At 43.8% G+C, this 22662-nt stretch overlaps 1 protein-coding gene across 1 annotated transcript in view; it reads left to right on the top strand.

Moving 5' to 3' along the window:
* MYO1E (myosin IE) overlaps nt 1–22662 on the top strand; it is a 195320-nt gene that overhangs the window by 59673 nt on the left and 112985 nt on the right. The window contains exon 2 of the mRNA XM_045530439.1: nt 19896–20039. Coding sequence (XP_045386395.1) covers nt 19896–20039 — 144 coding nt within the window. The remainder of the gene's footprint in view (nt 1–19895; nt 20040–22662) is intronic.

Genomic DNA, 22662 nt, shown 5'->3' with positions numbered 1-22662 from the left:
CTCTGGCTTTTCTGTGCCTTGATAATTTTGCCCTTTCTTTAGGGTGGTGCATTATCAAGCTGAAAGGCTTTTAGGCTGGAATTGCTACCTTAATGTACGCTTAGAAATTGTTTTTAAAGAGGTGTTTGTTTTTTCCCCGTCTCTAGGTTAAAAGCAGTCTAGCTCCAGTTCTGGTTCCCTCCCCCTGCCTCCTCTTTATTTCTGAGTAGGCGAGATTGAGCACACAGAGAGACTCGCAGCCAGGCTTAATAATAACCCAGCGATATGTGACATGGCCATTACCGTGCTATAGACTAGGGGATAAACAGAGGTGCGTTCTCCAAAACGGACGAACCCAACCGGAAATTTGCTCTTGGGTCCCCCCACCCCCATTTCTACCACTCCACTGGGTTCCTCTAACATAGAGGGGGGATTGTGCCAGCCTTTTCCAAGCCATAAGGTGGAGATAATTACACTGCTCCCTGCCTTCCTCACGGAGTTGTTTTAGGACTCACACGGGATGATTCATGGCTGAGCAGCCAGACACTGGCAGCAACGTACAAATTCGAGGTGGTGTTATTTATTTCTCTCACTGGATGGGAATCTGACTACAGTAGTTTGGGTCCTTTCCCTCTGGAAGGAAGACGCTTTTTCTGTGTGACCTCGGCTGCACCCTCTGATGGAGATTCCATCTCGGCTGCCTGTTTCCTGTCTCCGCTGCCAAGTCCGCAGCCTGGCCTGCCAGGCCGTCCTTCAGTCGGCTCTAGTTTTCCTATTCAACCTATGCTACGGTTTCTGCAGCACAAGTGCCCCTTTCTAGTCCAGTCGGTCTCTTTAGGGGGCTCTCACATGGCAGAAAGCTCAACGCAAACACAAGCGATGGTGTTATCCTCGTCCATGCCTTTGCTTTCCTTGTTCCCCTCCCGGGAGTACCTTTCTTCCTCCATTCTCTCCATTCGGTGCTTAAACTTTGTTTCAATCCTAAACTCCAATGTGATCTCCTTGAAGCCTTCCAGAATGACTCAACCTTTAGTGATCTTTTTCATTAATTACTTCATCGAACAGGCATTTATAACGTCATTTACGTGCATGGCTCTTTATTAGGATGAGGGGGGCACAGAGATGCGGCACACCCCACCCTCAAGTGAGTTGCGGTTGAGAAAGGGAGAGAGAGGAGGCGTAGCTAATTGTGAGGGTCCAGGCAGACGCTTGTCAGAGTGCAGGCAAGATGACCCGGAATGTCTTAGAACTTGGAGGCATTGGAGAGGTAGCGTTTGCATTGGGTCTTCAGGGATGGGCTAGATTTGAACATGCAGGACATTCAGTCCGGTGGCCAGAACGTGATGGGCCAAGATGCAGAGGTCAAATGTTCCAGCCTAAGAGCACCAGGTGGTCTGGTGACAGAAGCATTGGGGCACTTGGGAAATAAACACTGGCAAGGGAAATGGGCTTGGGACGCCGGACTGAGGTGTTTGAACTGCACTGACTGGTAAGGAGGAGCTCCCCTGAGGGGCAGGAGGAACGCTGTGTCTCAGGACGAGCCAAAGCCAGCACTGTGTGGGGGCTGAGAAGGCTTGCATGCCCCCTGAATTCCCATGACTGCCATCGGAAATAAGGATTGACGGGGCAAAAATGTTGGCATTCCCAGGACATTCTGTGGCATACAGCATGACTAGACCAAGTACAGGTACCTACCTTCGCCATCCAAAGCTATTTATTTCTAAGTTCAGATAGTGTTTGGGTAGGACAGTTGGATAACAAGGAATACTGCTTTGTCCAAATCTATTTAAGATCGGGAGTAATGAGATTCCAGGTAGGAGAAGGTTTATCGGAAACTTTATACGAATCTATTCAGTTCCTGGGTTTGGATCTCAGATAGGGAGGGACATCTGTATTTGAAGCAGCTGGCCCAGGAAAAGCCAAGGGGTCTCTGAGGGTCATTGTCATTGTATAGAATCTGCATCAAGCCATCTCAAACTCTGTTATGGTTTGGTTGTTTAACTTAGGCAGGGATGCTCTAAAATATTTAAATACTTAACAACATGCACAGCAACCGATCAAGACGGACGCCAGTCGGAGGCGCTGTCCAGTGGGAACTCGCTCAGTGTCAGGCCTGTATGTAAGTCAGTCTTCTTTTGCTAAATCAAATGGAAAATTTCTTGGGCTTCATTTACTGTTTCTGAATTCATGGTGATGCTTAAAACAACACCAAGTATATGTTAGAGGCTTAATATTTTATATTTTTCTGAATTTCATCGGTTTTACCCATATTTTTGTAATTTTAAAAACTTTTCATTTTAATGTGTCAATGAACAGTTTGGAGAGTGTCATGATGCCTTTGTTCAGACTTTGTTTTCCCAGGTAGCCCCACCTTGCATCTCCTTTTATTCCCTGTTAATTTTCAGGCTTCTTTATTATTATTTACTCCTTCAACAGTATTTATTGAACATCCCACTATGTGGCAGGCACAGAACTTGGATAGAGCACATTCAGTAGGACTCACACATTTGTTGTTCTGCAGATTGTAACCTGACATTGGTAAGATTCTGGGGTTCAGGCTAAGTTGGTGGTCAGTGTCTGACATTTTGCTGCTCAGGGTCTGACTTTCCAGTCTCTGGCTTTGTTGTGTGTGAATCTCCCAGACGAGTGTGCTGAATGAATGAATGCGTCAGCTCTGTGTTCACCGTGCCCGGCACAGGTTTCTGCACTTCAGAGAAACCCAGACTTGCTGCTCTCTCCTGCTTCTTCCCGCCTCACTCTTGGCCTTCTTTGTCCCTTTGAGGCCTTCCAAGTTGGTTTTTTATTATTTGTGGCCCTACTCAGAAGTTCACTCTTCAGAGAAGCCTCCTCTAGCCTCCCAACTCTATCACATTACCTTATTTTTTTCATAGCGTTTATTAATATCTAAAATCACATTTGTTTCTCTGTTTATTTTCTGCCTTGCCAATGAGAAAGCGAGTTCTATGGAAGCAGGAGCCCTATCAGTGTGGTCTGCACCTGTTACCCCCGTGCCTGGAACAGGGCACATGCCTACTGGAATGAATGAATGAACAAAACAAATTGATGAAACACTTCCCATCCTTGGTTTTCTTCTTGTCCATTTCCTCCCTTTTTTGCAAACTCTCACCCATGCCCGTGGCAACAGCTTCTTAGAGGCTGAGGGAGGACTCCTGAGTTGATGTTTCTGGCCTGCTCCTTGCTCCTAAGCTCCAGAAGCTTCACAGCTGAACATGCAGTGCCTAAGTGGAGAAGCCAGATAGAGAAGGGTTTCTATGCGTGAAGATTCTAGAGCCAGAACCTTTGCCAGGGGGTGTTGATCCAGGGCATATCATGTGAGTCCTTTGAGTTAGGGCTTCGTCCTCCTTAAAATGCAGATCAAGAATAATGCCAACTTTACAGTTTTGGGGGATAATTAAGGGAATTATAATATAGGTAGAGAGCTTAGAACTTTCCTTGGTACATGGTGAGCCCCCAAGAAAGTTAACTGAGTGGGGGTTTCATTCTAGCCCAGTGTTCCTTCCACCTGGGGAATTGGGGTGATTGCCTTCTGCCCTTTTTTCATGGCAGAATAAAGGGAGCACTTTGCTGAATCCTTAACTTTCTTCCACCGCAGTGTAGATGTATTCCTTACCTATGGCATTTGGACCATCGGTACCCATGTCTCCCTGCTCAGCTCCAGAAAAGTGGTTTTCCCGGCCCAGCAAACAAGAGGGTTTCCAGCTCATGAGCGGAGGCCCCCCTCTTTTGTCTGCACACTCCCATTTGCCTACCACCTCCAATCCTATGGGATAGACCCCCCCCACACACACACACACTTGATACAGGTTCACTTCTCAACTCTGCTCATAGAAATTCAGTCCTTTCTTTGGCTATGTGGATGATTTAGGTAGCAGATAGTGACCTAGGTTCAGATAAGAAAAGACCCCTTACATGGGTAGACCCATGCTCATTTTGCAGTCTTGTTTGTAGCCATAGCAATGTCACAATTCAGTTGAGATTTTCATCGCATTGGTCAGGAAATTCGTAGTGAAGGTTACTACAGCAACCTTAACTCTGCTCTGGAAAGCAGAGCCCTTACAATGGGGCCTTTCAGAGGCTGGCCCTGAAGCTGGGCAGTGATTCAGCCTATTCAAAACACAATGGGGCAAAACAGAATAGAAAGGAACTACACATTGTTTTAGGCCTCCCTTTGCCATCTGTAGCATTTCACATTGTTGTCCATCCTTGTACCCAACATGAGTTTTGTTCCTCTGCTAATACACTTTAAATCTCACAACTCACACGCCTGCCAGTGGAAGCGCATTTCATGGAAGTTTAAATAGTAATGATAATTCTATAGTGGTGTAAAACAAATTCACAGGCAGACGGTGCTACCGAAACATGTTTAAGAAGAGGTAATTCAGGCTTTTGATTTAGAGACAAGGAAAGCACCAATTGGAAATGTTTAAAAATATTAAAACCACTCTTCAGAACTGATGAATTTGCCTTGAAATCCTATAATACAACCATGAATTTTTTCAAAAGGGTGAAAACCTTAAATGACCAATCAAATTAAATTAAATTAAATCACCCCTGGCCTTTATACACAGCGACTCCAAACAAACCCATTCACCAAACAAAACATACCCACCAATAGGAAATGATTGATTCACTTACATTTTTTAATCTGGGGAATGTTAGGTAGGTTTTTAAAAGCTGAATTTAGCCATTTAGCATGTGAACAGCAGTTATACCAAGCAAAAAGAGCTGTGGTTTCCTTAGAATGGAAGTTGGAAGGAAACTCTTTTCTTATTTTTTTTCCTTTAGCGCATTTATGGTATTTTATTTTATTTATTCCTACTGCTTGCCCTATGATCAAACAACTTTGTTTGTATATTTAGATCTCTAGGGTTGTTTTATTTCCGTCCCTTCTTTAATGTTTCCCTCATGTTTAATTTAAATCATTTGCCTTTTATCTTTCACAGCATCTCAAGCTATTTCTCTCTTTCCTAATCTTTGTTCTCTTCTTGCTACACTGAATTAAAAAATAAATTAAAATGAGCTTTTTTCTTAAGTGTAAAGGTAGAAGCTGCTTCTGCATCTTGAACATAGCTAATCTCCATCAAACAAATGTTGAAACCTTTTCCTTTTGATTCCAATGAACTCTTAATTAACATGTAGTTACTCCCAGATATCTTTGGGTGTTGGTTATTTGATTAGTAAGTAATACTGTGCTTTTGGCCCAACTCCAAAGAAGGGAAGGAGTCACAGACCAGGGAAGAATATTAGGACTGCTGGTACTACTACTTTTCCTTGTATTTTGGGTCTCTGGCCTCAGGTAGAAAGGGACTTTTGTGTGCTTGGGAGTGGCGTATAGTACAAATCCTTTCAGTATTTTTGCAACCAGAAGCCATGCAAATATTTTTGCAAATATACTTGTTGTCTTGCTGGCAGGTTTTGAGCACAGCCCTCTGTTTGAGGTGGTGACGTTGAAACTATTTTCTATTCACTGTCCTGCCCATAATTGAGCACACTGTCTTTTACATAACTGGGTGAGCACACTCTTCTCTACCTAATGTAGACAGCAGGTATCCGTTTGTTTCAGTTCCTTGCATAAAATGATTTCTGTTATTACTGCTTTGGGGTAATTTGTGTGTTAATCCCATCCCCCTTGACTCTTGTTCCTGTCCATACGACAAGGGAGGGCAGCAGAGTTTACTGCCAGCTTCTTGACTTTGCAGGCTGAGAGAGGCATGCTATGTGACTTTGGAAACTATGCAAAAAATTCCTCCAGCAGATCCCTAACTGGGACTATTTTTGCAATTGATGTCTATCTTGCCTATTTTGTCTGAGTGAGGACTTCTGTGAGGTTATTTTTGGGATATTTGAGTTCCCTGATTGTGCTAAGAGGTACCTTTGTCACAAAGGAAAATCATCATCCCCCTCCAAATTTTCCCCCTCCAAAATGTTTTAATGAGAGTCCTGCTCTCACTGAAGACCAGGGTGTGGGGAGTGTGTCTTCGAAGCTGGCTGCCAGGAGTACTGTGAAGGAGATAAGGCAGAGGCACAGTTCGCTCTCAGCGCCACTGAGGCTTCTTACTGTGCCCTTTAGCTTTCTGTGTCAATCATTCAATGTGCTGAAAATGCCTCTCTGTTTAGAGGCTAGTTCTGTTCCTGTAACCAAGGTAACCCCTCATCCAATTTGCCATTGTGGGACCTAAAGGCAGCTTTGGGTGCTGCAAATGAAACCTTGCTGTCAGAGAACATCTCTCTTGAGGGTCCTGAATAAGCTCGCAGTGAAGCCATGCTGATCTTCCAAGTTGGTTTTGTTGCAAATTCATCCCAGAACTTGCTTATTGAACTTGGGGTTGGGGGAGGGGCACAGCAACCTACAGGGAGTTGGTAAGAGCCTCTTGGAAATTCTGTAGGCAAGGGACACATCAATAGAAGATAAGGTTTGTGTCTGCTCCTGCTGTGGTACCCATGTACCCACTGCCTTCCTGTCTACCCTAGGGCTTTTCATTGAGTTGTCAAGCTTATTTTTGATTCCCTCCACCCTTTCTAAATTCCCTGAGCTCAGCCGTGTTTTCATTCCATTACTGAAATCCATGGTGTGGCTCGGGAGAACTGGCAAGGTGGGCCCTGGGGCAGGTGATGGAAGAGAGTGAACGGATGGACTTGGTGTTTGTTGTCACACATTGAGCTGCCCTGAGCCTACAGGACCCTTGGTGACACTGATCTGCAGTGTGGATTAGTGGCCGCTCTTGTGGTTTCTTCTCCTGGGATGTATCCACAAGACCGTCACCTCGGCCATCCATCTCATTGGTACTCTAAAGGCTCCCAGACCAATGCATTTATGGCTACATTTTGCCCCTAAAGGAACACGGTGCCTGTGTGCTACAGATCAGTCTAGATTAAGCAAGCCAAGGGTCCAGATGTGCTCGTGCCAGAAACAGCCACTTCTTACTTCTGTATTTGGTTCCGTGTTGGCTAGTGGTTGTCGTGCTCAGGGATGCTCCTTGCCCCTGAGCTCAGCTTCTCTCCTGGATTCGATATCCCCATAGCTCACCCACAGCAAAGGCTGCCCATGCCCTAAGACACCCTTGGGACATACCCTTTACCCACCCAGCACATGCCGACACAGCACCCCTGCATGGGAGACAATACACCAACACCTTACCTGTGACTGCTACTTAAAATCCTATGCGTTATACTCTGGCAGTGTTCCTACACCAGCTTTTAAAAAACAGATGAGAAAATAATTCCATCAATGTTACAAAGCTTTTTAAAAATTGGGTTCTCAGATATGCCCCAAACAGTTCATTTTTCAGAAAAATGAAATTAACTAAGAAAGCCCCCCTTAAAATGTGATTAGTCATACATTCACCACTTTGCATGACATAAATAATACATATTGTGCAATCAATATAGAAGAGATGCTATGAAGGACAGTGAGTCCTGGGAGACTTTTTAACCCAGTTGCTATCAGCTCTACTGTGGTTTGCTAAGTCTTTGCATATTTTTCTTTTTCTTAAAATAGCATTTGAATATTAGGATTTCTTTCTTCCATGGTATGGAGCTAGATTTCATTTTATGTGACAAGAAATTGTTCAGTTACCTTCCTGATTTTATTTCTATTTCAATGGATAACATGAACAGGAGCCATTGGTTCTGGTATTTCTAGCTGGCCTGCTTACTCCGTTACTTTGGCTTCTTAATTCAATTAAAGAAACTTACTGAGCAACTACCATTGCTTCAGATACTATAATTTTCAACCCAAAAGTTAGGACACATAGTGTGATAGGACTTTAGTTTATGAATTCATTATTAACAAAAATCCTGTTAATGGAGGTGCAAAAGCTGAACCGTACTTAGGTCTACATTTGGCAGATTGCCTTAATTGTGAACAATAAAATTCTGTGAAATTGGCCTGGCCCAAGGTCACAGAGGCCAGTGTGAGGCCTCTATAAGGAGTAGAGCTTATAGCCAAGTCTGTTGATTAGATCAGCTGCTGGATTGGCAAAAGGCGTTGCATTCCCGGATGTCTAAGACCTTTCGGGGCGTGGTGGCTCACACCTGTAATCCCAGCACTTGGGAAGCCAAGGGAGGAGGATCATCTGAGGTCAGGAGTTCAAGACCAGCCTGGGCAACATAGTGAGACCCTGACTCCAAAAAAAAAAAAAAAAAATAGTGGGTTATGGTGGTGTGCTCCTATAGTCCTAGCTACTCAGAAGGATAAGGCAGGAGGATCACTTGAGCTCAGGGTACAGTGAGCTATGATCACATCACTGCACTTCAGCCTGGGCGACAGAGCAAGACCCTGTCTCTAAAAAACAGAGATTAGTCTGTTACCCTTTACTACACAGTTAAGAGATGGAGAACTGTCCTGAGGGGCAACATCTCTTCACTTTGATCTCCTAGGTCAGGGAAGAATAGGAAAGCTTTGGAAACTTCTTTATTCCTTGGCGCAGACTCTGGGCCCAGGACCCCCATTTTCCCTACTGATAGCTGCCATAGTGCCATAGAGACACAGCAAAGATGTCCTGAGAGGAGCCAAAATGGCCTGGAGTTTATTCACCCAACTACTACTGATTGAACACTACCGTGTGCCAGGCACCACGCTGTATGCTGGGGACACAGCAAGGGACAGACCTCCTCCCAGGGCTGACTCCACAGCGAGGAGCTTTCTTTGTCTTGTGCACAGCCATGCAGAGCCAGACTGCTGCGTGGGCTCCTAGCTGTGGGGCTTTGATCCAGGTACTCCACAGACTACATAGTACTTTTTTCTCTTCTGTAAAAAAAAAAAAGAAAGAAAGAAAAGAAAAAAGAATAATATAAGTGCTTCCTGGTGTTATTGGGCCAATGAAAGAAGTTAATACGTGGCCTGTAGTAAACATGCTATAAGGCAGTTGCTATGAACTTTAGAATAATTGCTGTTTCCAACTGCCATTACTTTATTAGGATAGGCAGTAGGTACAATGTTTAAGCACAGAAATGATTTGAAGCCCAGCTGTTGGAACTGAGCTAGTTACTCAAGCTCTCTGTGCTTCAGTTTCCTGCCTCGTAGAGTTGTGGGGGTTAGATAAGTTATCACATATAAAATGCTTAGAACAGTGCCTGACATGTAATAAGAATTAGCTGCTATGTGAGAATAATAATATTTTATTTCATTCATTCAACAGACTTTGGGGGGTGCCATCACTATTCTGGGTCTTGGGGTAGAATGATGAATAAGACCCAGTTCCGGGAGTTAGTTTAAGCAGGGAGCCAGGTACTCAGATAATACTGTTTCCTGAGTGTGGTGAGGCAGGGGCTTCCTAAGGAAGAGGGTGCCTGAACCAAGCTGGGTGGGAGTTACTAGGCATAGGATGGGGGGTGGGTTAGGGAAGAGCTCGTGGAAGAGCATTCCAAGCAGTGGGAATGTAGGTACTGAAGATCCCACCTCACATATACATACCCTGGAAGCACAAAAACAAAACCCGGCATGCTGTGTATGGAAAATGGTGTTGTAGGGATTTCAAAGTTAGGGGGAAGCAGGGGTTAGAGATGGACAAGGACAGGTCAGGCGGCCTTGCTAAGATTTGTCCTTTAGATGCACGTACAGCTGCCCGGTGGCCTTGAGGGGTTGCACACCAGGCTTGCAAGGTGGCCACTGTCCCCTGGCTGCCCATTTTCCTGGGATGCCAGCTGCACTGGTGGCTGTGCCGGAGAAGCCCCAGCCAGAGCCCTTGCCTGGCCTGGAAAGCAGATGCCCTGCGGGGCCTTGGAGAGCCTGGGCTGCTTGGGGTGAATTGCAGGGAGCAAGGGACACTGGCACCCAGATTGTGTAGGGGTGTGAAATCCTGCTGGAAATAATGGGGGGGGCGGCTTCAAAGGGGCTTTTAGTGAGGATCAGAGGGGAGGGAGCCACGGTTCTAGGTTTTCTGGAGATGGAAAGAGGAGGGAACAGTGCTGGTAATGGTTGCAGGTAGCACTTCCTAAGAGAGAAAGAATAAATAGCAGGTGCCCAAAAGAGAATTTCCTTATCAACCTCAACATAAGCCGTCACCCTGGGGGACTAGTGACCTCCCCACATGTGGCTGGGAGGGTTTTCTGAAGCCAGAGGGCAGGGGCCTTGGGACCCCTGATGGAAAGTGCAAGGAATTCAGAATGTGAATACAGGGTAGGTTCTAGCCTCTCACCTACTAACTGAAGGGGAAATCTGTCCTTGCTGTGTGAGATTTTCCACAGCAGAGAAAAATGTGTCTGGAAATACAACAGAAGTCATTTAAATTCCCTATGACGAGACTTGGAATTGGCAGACATAGGCCCAATAGAGAATGGTGGTGTGTCCCCAGGTTGGAACACGGTGCCAGGCACTTAAGATGGGGATGTACAATCCCACGTTGTGTATTTTATAGCATTTGTCTTCATAGCTATTTTTGCACCTTGGAGAAACAAGACTAGCACACCAAACTGATGATTTGTATGGAGATTATTGTGTAGGATTAAGCCAAATTCAAAAGGACAGTTTCTGGAAGAAGTTGAAGCATACGACTGGTGAAACTTGAATATAGAAAACTTGCTAAAGTAGTTGAAAATGACTGAGGCTTAGGAAACACTGGAGTACGGAAATAGTAATCCCAGGGTGGACATGTAGCGTAGGGGCAGGGCACCTTTTGCTCCAAATGGTGTTGATATTGAAGGAACCTGTAGTTTGAAAGAGATACACACCTGAATGTGCATTTACAAATTGGAAAGAAAATTACCTAAAGACCTTGCTTTGCAAGCTTGTGGTCTGGGGGGTGGCTTGTCCTGGGCAGCTTGTCATCCAGGACACTTGCCCTCATCCCGCAGTGGGGTGCGGGTGGGGCGGCCCTGGCAGCTACAAAAACTTTCATAGCAAAACCTCTAAAACTGGGTGACCATCAGCCTCACCAGTAAAAAAAAGTATTTGATACAATGCTTCCAGAATAATAAAAATGTTATCAAAACTAAAGAGGGTTTTGACCTAGATCCAGTTGCTCGCCACACAAAGATCCAATTATTGGGACAATGAGGATTGCCAAGGAAGAATGGAGTTTTAACTCAGAAGACATCTCTTGGGAGAATGGGGGAAATGGTCTCAAATCTGTCTCTAGACCAACAGACCTCAGGGGCTTTTTGAGGAGGGGCCACAGGCATTAGGAGAGGTACATATGGGGCAGGTCACATGTATTGGCAGGTGTTTTGGGGCAGGTCACATGTCCTGGGGCAGGTGTATTGGGACTAGTTGAAGGGTTGGGGCAGGTCATAGGGGATGGTGATCCTTGCCATCAGGATTCATGCTCAGGGGCCTTCGCAATCTCAACTCCTTTGTCTTGCAAAAATTCTGCCATTTCTGGGAAACAACTCAAAGAGTTCAAGTAGTTAGTTAAAGGGAGGGGATTATAAAAAACCATATGGGGTCATTGAAATTTATTCATAGAGCCAATTACAATACAAATCTTTATGATATTTTATATCTGTGATGATATTAAACAGTGACTTAATATTTGCAGTGCTTAGAAGAGTACCTGGCTCCTGGTGTTAGGTGCCATAATTCATCACAGCTAAAATGCTACTAGTTATAAGAGGATCGTTATTATTTTATTTACCACTTCGGGGGGGAAAAAAAAAACCCTACTGCCAGTGAAGTTATGACACACCATTTATTGTAAGACACATCCTAATTTCAGAATGTTAAAATGAGAAAGAGTGTATCTTTAGAACTGGTGGAATAGTAAACTGTTCATTTACAACATCTTAGATTTGAACTAATTCATTGATACAGAAAATGATCTGACATTTCAGGCTGGAAAGTAAAAGAAAAGCTCTGGTTTCTTTTCCTACTGGGCATCTGTTGTTACATAAAGAAGAGCTCAAGGGCTGGGCATGGTGGCTCATGCCAGTAATCCTAGCACTTTGGGAGGCTGAGGCAGCAGGATCACTTGACTTTGAGACCAGCCTGGGCAATAAAACATGAGCCCGTCTTTACAAAAAAATAGAAAAACTAGCTTGGTGTGGTGGTGCGCTCCTATAGTCCCAGCTACTCAGGAGGCTGGGGCAGGAGGATCGCTGGAGCCCAGGAATTTGAGGCTGAAGCGAGCTATGGTGACACCACTGCACTCCAGCCCCGGCAACAGAGGGCTTGCTATATAGCTGCAAGCTGGAATAAACAAGGATTGGAGACCTGAGTTGACATGGAATAACAAATAATATGGAAAAGTGTCAAGTGTCATACATTTATGTATTTCATTTCACTTTGCAAAGTATTTTTATCTTATTTGATCTAATTTTTTTCATGATGAAAACAACTGTGTATAGTTTATAAATACATGCTCAATAGAAAAATAAAATCATACAGAAAGTACATTTAGAGATAAATAACCACAACATTTTAACAACCATAATTTCAAACAGAGATTGTGTATATAAATACTATATGTTCAATTAAAACAAAATTGGGACACCTTACCATTCCTTGTTATTTTTTACAAACCTTTTTTTTCCCTCCCTCACTCGACTAGTTCAACCAATGTTGCAAGCCTGGTGTGCACCTTCCACGCTGTGCTCCCTGATCATGTCATCATATAAAACCAACCCTACCCCTAAAGGGACTGGGGGTTGGTCTGATGGTCAGTCTTATTTTATCTTCCCAATAGCCCCAGGGGCAATGTAGTGTTACAAGCCCCCTTCTGCCCAGGAGGGGACAGGCTCCGAGAGGTCGAGTGATTTGTGTGACACCCTGTGGTTAAGTGGCACAGGGACTTAGCTGGGAGCGCTAGTCTTTGAAAGTTGCCCTTGGCTTTTCTGAGATCAAGTTCATCACAGATTCAACCATTCAGCCTGAGACGGTCACATTTTATTCCTCTTGCTCCGGCTTTGTTAACAATACTCCCTTCTGCACTCAAAATCCCAGGTTGGACAAATTATATGTTTGTTCCAGTCATGGACTACTTCTCCAGTGGGGCCAACTCTTCCAGGATGGTTGATTCCAGCTGGCCCCGGCTAAGAGACCACTGAACGGACCCACAGTGGTCCTGGAGCAGCGTCTACACTTGGCCTTACAGATGATGTTGGAAGTGAGATGTGATATAGCAGCAAGAGCAAAGAAAAGGAAGTCAGAAATCTCAACGTCAATTCTTAGGGGCTAAGTGAGATCACTGCATGTAAAAATGCTATACAAATATTGAATTTTTGGTAGGGTTGCATATATTTCAATGAATGAAACTAATAAGCACACCTTCCAAATTCATTGAGCCTTCCCCTGTCCCCAGTCTCACCTGCCAGCCCTCCAGGGCACTCTCCCATCCACACCCCCTCCAAGCAGAGGCAACACAGTACATTACAACCCTAGGCTTCAGTTCCTCCATTTGTAAAATAGCGAGAGATTATAATACTTGTGTCTTGCAGGTGTTATGAGAACTAAATGCTTTCAATAAATGGTAGTTCCAATTACTCAGGGGTCCAGGGGATGGGAGTGGTTTGTTGGCTACTGACTGCCCTGTCTCTGCAGTCTTCCAGAAACAGTTCCTCCTTATACTCTGTCTGCTGCAGTCCAGGACACACATGCTAGCTTCAAAGGCACATCTGCACATCTCCAAAATATTGGGGAGGTTAAAATCCATAAAGTCGAAATATATTGCAAGCCCAGTGCCTTGCACGTAGAGACAGACAAGTATTTATGGTTAAAGTAAGTGTTTCATTCCCGTCTAATGGCAGAAATGCAAAAGTTAGAATTCCAGAATGTCAATTAAAAGATCAAAGTGTAACAGATAGTTCTGTTTCTTTCCTGTTAGGAGTCACTGCAACAGAAAAATCCCATTAAAAAACAACCCCAGTTCGACTGCAGCCATAGCGTTACCCATTGTTCATTGTTCACAGTACAAGTATGATTTATCTGCTTCTCAGAGTGACACACTTATAACATTGGGCACATTCTAATCCCAGGTTTTCTGGAAATCAGATCTGCTGTCCTATTACATCCATGGACCAGCTAACTGTCCCAGATATGATACTATTTTGTTGTCCAGACATTATCTTCCCAATGCCTTTCAAACCTGGAAGTAGCACAGAAGCCAGTCTTAGGGCAGTCCTAGCTTTTGCCTTGAAGAGCCTGGTCAGTACCCAACAGCCCCCAAGAAAATGCTTGATTGTATTGATGTTGTTTTCAATGCTTCTGTTTATTTTTAAATTTTACTGACACATGCATATGGTAAAAAAGATATGTAGAAAAACATAATATGGGAAGTAAAAGTCACTCTTTTCCTGAAACCCCAGTCCTTTTCCCCAAATGTACTTTGTTTCTTTCAACCAATTATAACACACATACCTTTTTAAAAATTATATAAATGCAGTCATTCTGTATTTATTCCACATATTGACTGCTTTTTTCATGAAACAGTGTATCTTGAAGGTCTTTCCATCTCAGCACATGCAAACTGCTTTAATGACTGGACAGTACGCCTTTGCAGAGTAAGCTGTATCGGTAATCGATCCCCTTACCTGTGCTTCCTGTCTTCCCTGTTGTAAACTTTGCCGCAATGAACAACGTTGCACATGTACCTTGGCATCCTTTTGCAGGTATATCTTGAGATAAATTTCTAAAAAATACAATTGCCAGATCACAGAGAATATGGCTTTATTTTTATGTAGTTAACTATGTTTACAGATCAGTCTGTGTGTCTAAAATTTCAATACCTATTTCTAAATTGCTGCCTAAAAATACTGTGCAGTGTCCTCTTTCTGGAAGCATGTAAGACTGTTTATGGCCCCACCCTTCCCCCGGGCCCTGCCCAACCCTGGGCCTGTTGTATTTATGTGGCACATTTAATGGCCTCCCTTTTCTGGGCATCTGAAGGGCGTTTGAAGACTATGGTTACCCAGTGTAGGGTAACTCCTCCTCTCTTCTGGATGAATCCAAGGACAATGCTCACTGGGACACGGGTGAAGTGTTTGCAGAACCGCTGCTGTGACAGGCAGGCGCTACGCTGGGGCTCTCTCCTGGGCAATGGAGGGAGACTTTCTGGAGAGAATAATCCCTACCTGTGTGCTCTGTCTGACTCACCTTTGCTCTTGTGAGTCTCCACCCTGGTAAACGCACACCAGTTAGCGAGGCTCCACCTTTTCAATCAGAGAATCAGCCAGCCCGGCTCCCTGCTCACAGCCCGGTTCTTCCTCCCTGTGAGGGACTCCGGTGTTTTGGTGCCACCTCCTAAATGAGGCCATTATGGGGATATGGGTGTACCCCACTTTCTAGAACTTGCACGTGAATCAATTGGTCTTTAATAAACTAAATCATTCTTAGATATTAAATGTGGGTCCAAGGAAGTATGTACTCAACCCCTATCTAATAGAAATGTCTTCCTCATCATTTGCAGAAAGTGTTGGGGGGAAGAGCAGTTTTCCATCATTGTTATTACTATGTTCATGTCTTAGTCATTACTAAGGCAACCCCCGCTGCCTTACTCATCAAGGGCTGCTGGAAAGTGGAGTACCTTGCTGAGGATCCTACTGTTTAAAATGCCACCCTTTTTACCAGGGGAAACACAAAGGAGTTGCTCAAAAAGGAAGCCCACAGAATAGAAGGCAGCTGAGCCTAGAGGTGCCCTCCCACAGCTGGGGAACTTCCCGTCCCTGCCGGCCTCCCGCAAGCCTGTGTGGCAGCCAGACCCGCCCCCGCCTCTCAGTCAGGACAGGAGGAAGAAATGACAGGGAGACGAGGCAAGGTTATTTGTTCCAGAACCTCAAATGCATATTCTTAACAATTCTTCAACAGCTTTCAGCCTCTGTTTCCCAGGGGTTCGGGTGGTGAATGCTGAGGGTTTCCCACCGTGTTGCCTGCCCACTCCCCATGTTCAGTGGCTGTGTTCCAAGGGAGGCCTCTGGATAAGTCATGCCATTATTAAGCTCTCTTGTCCCCCACACAGCAACAGAAAATGGTTTTTGTTTCACCGTGGGGAACTTTTAAATGTCCCTGGGCTGGGACGAGAGCCTGCACATCCAGGTTTGGTTTCCAGCTTCCCTGACAGCATGGTCACCCTCTGTTACAATGTCCCTGCTCAGCCCTAGCCCACCCCAGCTTGCGTTTACCTGCCTTTGGAGGATTCTGACCTTGTCTTTGACAATCTGAATGGCTCCCACCCTCCCTCCGCCACATCTGGATGGGAGAAGAAGGGCACAGCAAGGAGCAGTCAGTAAAGACAGATGCTATCATAGGAGACCTTGGTTTATTCACCAGTAGAGATAATAATACATAGTACGGGCCGGGCGGGGTGGCTCAGGCCTGTAATCCTAGCACTCTGGGAGGCCGAAGGCGGGAGGATCACTTGAGGTCAGGAGTTCGAGACCAGCCTGAGCAAGAGTGAGACCCCGTCTCTACTAAAAATAGAAAGAAATTATCTGGCCAACTAAAAATATATATAGAAAAAATTAGCCGGGCATAGTGGCACATGCCTGTAGTCCCAGCTACTCGGGAGGCTAAGGCAGTAGGATTGCTTGAGCCCAGGAGTTTGAGGTTGCTGTGAGCTAGGCTAATGCCATGGCACTCTAACCCGGGCAAGAGAGTGAGACTCTGTCTCAAAAAAAAAAAAAAAAATGATAATAATAATACATAGTACGGGGAGTGGTTGTGAAAGTTGAATGAGTTCACATATGTAACTATTAATGTAAGAGCCTGCGAGAGGAACAGTGAGGGAGAGAGGGGAAGGGAGGCAGTGGGAGAGAGAGACAGAGAAAGAGAGAGAGAGGGAGGGAAAGAGAGAGAGATTTTGGTTGATCTCTGACCAATTGGGTATAGAAAATGTATCAAATCAAAAATAACTCCAGTGTTGTCATCTTTGATGCTAAGAGGGAGGTGGTCATTAACAAAGATTGTATGTCTTTTTAATGATGAATTCCATTTTAGAGAGAGTCTGTCATTCTGTTGCCATCTTAAACTTAATAAGTAGAAGTATCCATCAAGTCACTCGTGAGACTGTGAAGAAACCATGTTTGGTTGCATCCAAAATCATTGAGTCTGGTTCACATCTTGCCTTTGCTACTTATGGGCTGGGTGATCTCACCTTCTACCGGGCATGGGAATGTTAACCCCTGTATCACAGGGTTGTGTGCATTTGTGAATGAAATGCCCTGTACGGATAAAACAGCTCATTGCTTTGCATATAGGACCACTCCATCGCACTATTGGTTCCTTACCCTGGTGCAGATAGAAGCCTGGAAAACGAGGCCAAGGTGGGGACTGGAGATCCAGGGGTGGGAATCTTCAGTGTTATCCTATCTGGGACCGTGAGAATTAATGAACTCCACAAGGAACCCTATTCTACTAGGGAATAACTGCCATTAGGGGAAGGGACAGTCAGGAATGTCCCACCATGCAGTTAGAGAAAGGCAGCTGGATTGAACACCAAGACCAGCTTGGGTTACCTTGAGAAGGCAGTTTCTGTGGATCATTACAAACATATACACCATGACACAGAGCTTCTCTGTTTCTTGTCCTTTGTACAAGTTAAACAACCACTTTTTTTTTTTTTTTTTTTGAGACAGAGTCTCACTCTGTTGCCCGGGCTAGAGTGCCGTGGCATCAGCCTAGCTCACAGCAACCTCAACCTCCTGGGCTCAAGCAATCCTTCTGCCTCAGCCTCCCGAGTAGCTGGGACTACAGGCATGCACCACCATGCCCAGCTAATATTTCTATATATATATATTTTTAGCTGTCCATATAATTTCTTTCTATTTTTAGTAGAGACGGAGTCTCACTCTTGCTCAGGCTGGTCTCAAACTCCTGAGCCCAAACAATCTGCTCGCCTCGGCTCCCAGAGTGCTAGGATTACAGGCGTGAGCCACCGCACCCAGCCAATAAGCACTTATTAATTGTCCTGTTTTGTTCAACTGTGCTTACATTTTTCAAAGATAATGTAACATTTTTGGTCTTTTTTGAGTATGGGGACATCTGTTAGGGTTAAAAATCCACCAACCAACCAACCAACCAACAAACCTGAGGTTGCGTACTCTGGGAGCTTAGTTTTCTATGGCCAGAAACCTGGAAAAGGAGGGAGGGAGGGTGAGAAGGGGTTGAATCTTTATCAGGTTGGAAGTAAACATGGGCATTTATTTGAAGGAGATCTAGTGAGTCACGCTGTGGCCAGGCGAGTGCTTTTTCTCTCGTTCTGCGTTGCTGCAAGAGGAAGGAGTGGTGAGGTGTGAGTTGTAGAATTGATGCTGCATGTAGTTCTGAGAAAGTCAGACACATCACATAAACAGTTTCCGTCTGCAAGACAGCACGGGTGGCAAACCTTCCAGAACCCCTTCCAAAGCGTGAGTCCACGGCACTGCTATGCTTTCCCTATTGCTGTTTTTAAAAGATAGCTTTTCCCAGATCCTCTAGAATGTGCTCTTAGCAAAAGATCTGTGTTTCCCCCACAGAGAAAGCATTAAACAATTTAAGAAATTTTTAAAATGAAACCTGAAATGGCTTCCATCTTGTTTCTTTCCACCTCCCCCTTCTCTCAAAGAGCCTCCTTTTCCCTTTTTTTATCCTAGTTTTGACATCTGAGCAGTTGGCCTTCCTAGATACCCTTATTTAGAATTTTTCTCTCCTTCATTCCAACTCCCCCAAGCATGAGCTCCCACAGAGGAGCCAGGGGTCAAGTCTCACTGGCTTCAGTGCCCCCTATACTCACTCACTGAGTGACGCTTCCAGTAGGTGCATGAAGTGTTTGAGGGCAAGGAGACTCTCCCAATATCTTGGCATGTAATATTTGCCATTACTTCATTTTCATTAGCTTTTTTGTCCAGTGAGTGTCAATCATAGTGAATGTCCTTCCTCCTGTGGCCAATTCAAAGTATTTTAAGCGTATTTCAAATGCCTTCTTCTCTAGGAAGTCATGTCTTCTGCCTCTCCCAGGACAAAGGAGTCTCCCTGCTTCCGCTGCTGGAACACGCATTTGGTGTGTGTTTATGTACTGACTGTTATTGACACATGACTCACTTTGCCCCGTCATTATCTAGTGTCCTTCAGTGGACTGTGAGCTCCCCAAGTGCAGCCACCGATAGCAGTCCCATCTGCCCCAGTCCCAGGACTTGGCAAAAAGCTGAACACAGGGGAATCCTGCTACAGAGATGCCAAATGGAAGGAAGCTCTACAGTCCACAGAGTGTCCACAGGCCACCCCTGGTGTTAAGCTGGAAATCCCATAAGTAGACAAGGGCCAAGATGTCATCTAGTCAAGGAGCGCATGGGAGGTGTATGAGGTCCTCCGTCCAGAGCATGTTCTGTGATCACGTTTAATCTGTCCTGTCCACTTCCTCATTACCGTAGTGGTGATCAGTCATGAAAATGTAGCTTATCTTTTGAATATGGAAGGCCAATAGTACGGTGACAGTGATAAGTTTATGGAGGGAAAATAATTTAGGTGACTTGAGAAATTATGGCAGTGTGACGTAGCCATCGTGTGATCCATATTCTTTCCATTTCTTGGTTCTGTCATATAATTTGCAAAACAAGTCTAGAAAGTTTCTATATCCTTGCTTATTTTCACTGGCAAATTTAACAAACAATAAGGTGGAAGGAATTATCAGAGACCATTGATCATATATCGTGTTATATTCCAGACACTGTTTGGCACTTTACATGTTATTTTATTTAATCCTTACAGCAACTCTCTGAAGTGGGTCTTATTTCCCCCATTTTATGAATGAGAAAAGAGAAGCTTTAGTGACATACTGAACTTAGGTAACTTTCCCCTACTTAGTCTGTAGGGAGCAAAGCTGGAACTTGAATCCTCATCTATTGATGGCAAAATCTTTCTCTGTTTGCTCTGCTCATTCGGCTACGTTTTATTTGAGGAAGACTTGGAAAATTAGCAGCATTTTTTTTTTTTTTTTTTTACTCCGGGGCAAAATAAATTCTCCTAATAATTGTGCGTTTTCTGCTTGCAGGGAAGCAAAGGTGCGTACCGGTACCACTGGCAGAGCCACAATGTCAAGCACAGTGGCGTGGACGACATGGTGCTGCTCTCCAAGATCACAGAGAACTCCATCGTGGAGAATCTCAAGAAGAGATACATGGATGACTACATTTTTGTATCCTTTATTGGTTTCTTTGGACATTTGTAAGTGTTACAACAGTAAAACGTGGCTTTATTCCTGGTGTAAGAAGAGCCATCTGAAAGTCTGAACTGACATTGTGCTCACATCATTTTCACCATTTCAGAATGAGGTTTTGTCCTTTTATATCACTTGGTTCAGGCTGTGCAAAGGGCAAAGATGATACTACATTATTTTCCTGGCACTTCACAAAGTCAAGATGCAGCCAGGATTCATTTATTTTAATCGGTGGTATTGTCCCTTTGGCGTGCTGTCGTCATGCACATGGTGTCTGAAACCTCTGCTGTTCCTAGAGGAAGTTCTGGTTTGCAAAGAGTTATCGATAGTGCATCCTAATTGCAAAGCAGAGATATTTAAGTGCAGACTTAAAAGGCTAAAAAATGTTGCCTCGTGCAAAAAAAAGAAAAAGAAAAAAAAAGTAACTTTGCCAGTTTTTCTGCATTTTTATGTTTACTAAAGGAAACATGAGACGTGAACAACAACTATTGAAGATGCCTGACATTCTTGAGTTGTTCTTTATGTTTCAATTTTAGCTTACCAGATGCCATTTTTTATAGGGCTTTTAAAAATGCAGAATGGAAATTTGATTCAAATGTGTGTTGACTTCATTATAAACAGAGAACTGTGATATTTGCTTAAGTTCCTGGAGGAGTCAGGGGTTTTGTTTGATACAACTATGTAGAGATATACTAGTGGAATTGTGGTGAAAGTTAGTCATAAGCATGCAAAGATCTGTGTAGCAGTACTGGAAAGTTTAACTTGGATGCTGATCGTGACTTCTGAAGGTATGGTGTCGTGGATGACCTATGAAAAGTGGAGTCTTTGCTATTATTGTAACAAACATTTTGGATTTTAACCCAGAAAGCTTGGAGAGGAATAGTTTTCTCATCAGTGGCTTTGTTGTTGTTGTTGTTGTTAAAACACTGCTTGTCTATTAGTTAAAACCACCTGAACCAGGCTGCCTTGTGCCATCACTGGTGTGTGTATGGGGGTGTGGGTGGGGGGGTTGTCAGCTTATCCTCAGGTATTTATCGAGCAACACTAATTAACAGCATTATTCCAAGGCACTTCGACCGTTCTGATCAGTACTGTGCTGTTTCTTATTTACTATAAAGGAATCTTGCCAAATATCTTCATAAACCTCTAAACTCCTGCTTTTAAGGGTTAACAGAGATATTTGGATTTGTTAGCTATGTGATAATAGCATCATTTAGAAAATTTATTTTTAAATGACAAATAATAGTTATATATGGTTGTGGAGTACAATGTGATATTTTCATACACATATACATTTTGAAATGATAAAATCAAGCTAATGAACATACCCATCACCTCACATACTTGTGTGTGCGTGGTATAAACATTTAAAATCTACTCTCTTAGCAATTTTGAAATATTCATTATATTCACTTACAATAGCACCTTGAGCAGAGGCAACCTATAGCCTACAGATAAAAATCCTGCTTGCTGCCATGTTTGTAACTAGTTTTATTAGAACACAGCCGTGCTCATTTGTTTACTCATTTGTCTATGGCTGCTTTCATGCTACAGTGGCAGAAGTGAGTAGTTGCAATAGACTCTCTGACCTACAAAGTCTCTAATGACTTTCTGGCCCTTTACAGAAAAAATTTGCTGACTCCTGCTCTAGATACGTGAGCAAGACTTCCTTTAATTTAATTACATGGAAGCAGTTGTGTTCAGTTGCAAGTTTTTATTTTATTTGGTCAAAAAAAATCCAGCCTGAGCAAGAGTGAGACCCCATCTCTACTAAAAGTAGAAAAATTAGTTGGGTGTCGTGGCCATGCCTATAGTCCCACCTGCTCGGGAGGCTGAAACAGGAGGGTCGGTTGAGCCCAGGAGTTTGAGGTTGCAGTGAGCTATGATGACACCACTGTGCTCTAGCATGGACAACAGAGCGAGACTCTGTCTTAAAAAAAAAAAAAATTAAAAATGCTTACTTTATCTGGACTTATCACTGTCAAAAAATTTTAATCACTTTTATGTTCAAGACCCGTGGCCCGTGGAAACTGGCAGATGATAGATTAGAAAGGGCTGGGTGGCAGAACGTGGAGTTGGACTGCCTGGGTTCAAACCTTTCTCTGAGTGGATCTGGTGATCTTAGTAAGTTCTGTGATCTCAGTGCCTTGGTTTCCTCTTCTGTAAAATGAGAGTGATAATAAAATCTCCCAATGAGACTATAATAGGGTGAAGTGAAATAACGAATACAATAAGTATGCAATAAACATTGGTTGTTATTACCATATGCTAGGGCAGGGATATAAGTTCTTCCCATATTTCTGAGTTATTTTATAAAAATTCAACTGTAAAATTGCTTATTGAAAATTCAAATGCATTTTACCATAGAAACTTTTAAATGGAGGATTGAAAAGCCCATGGAAGTCTAATTTCCACGGAATGTAATTGAATAGGTTATTTATTGGAATGTTCTTGGAATGTGGGCTCAACTTACTACATTATTTACTTGGAAATGTGGTTTTTGAAAAGCTGGGTAAAAAAAAAATGATGTTAGTAGTCAGTTCATCCTCAACCCAGACAACCTCACTCCTCCCCAAAGAATGCTTACTTCCCAAACACCAGA

Source organism: Lemur catta, chromosome 1, assembly GCF_020740605.2.
Source record: "Lemur catta isolate mLemCat1 chromosome 1, mLemCat1.pri, whole genome shotgun sequence".
NCBI classification, from domain to species: Eukaryota; Metazoa; Chordata; class Mammalia; order Primates; family Lemuridae; genus Lemur; species Lemur catta.
The sequence above is the reverse complement of the archived record's forward strand: the minus strand, read 5'-3'. Positions and strand labels throughout refer to the sequence as shown.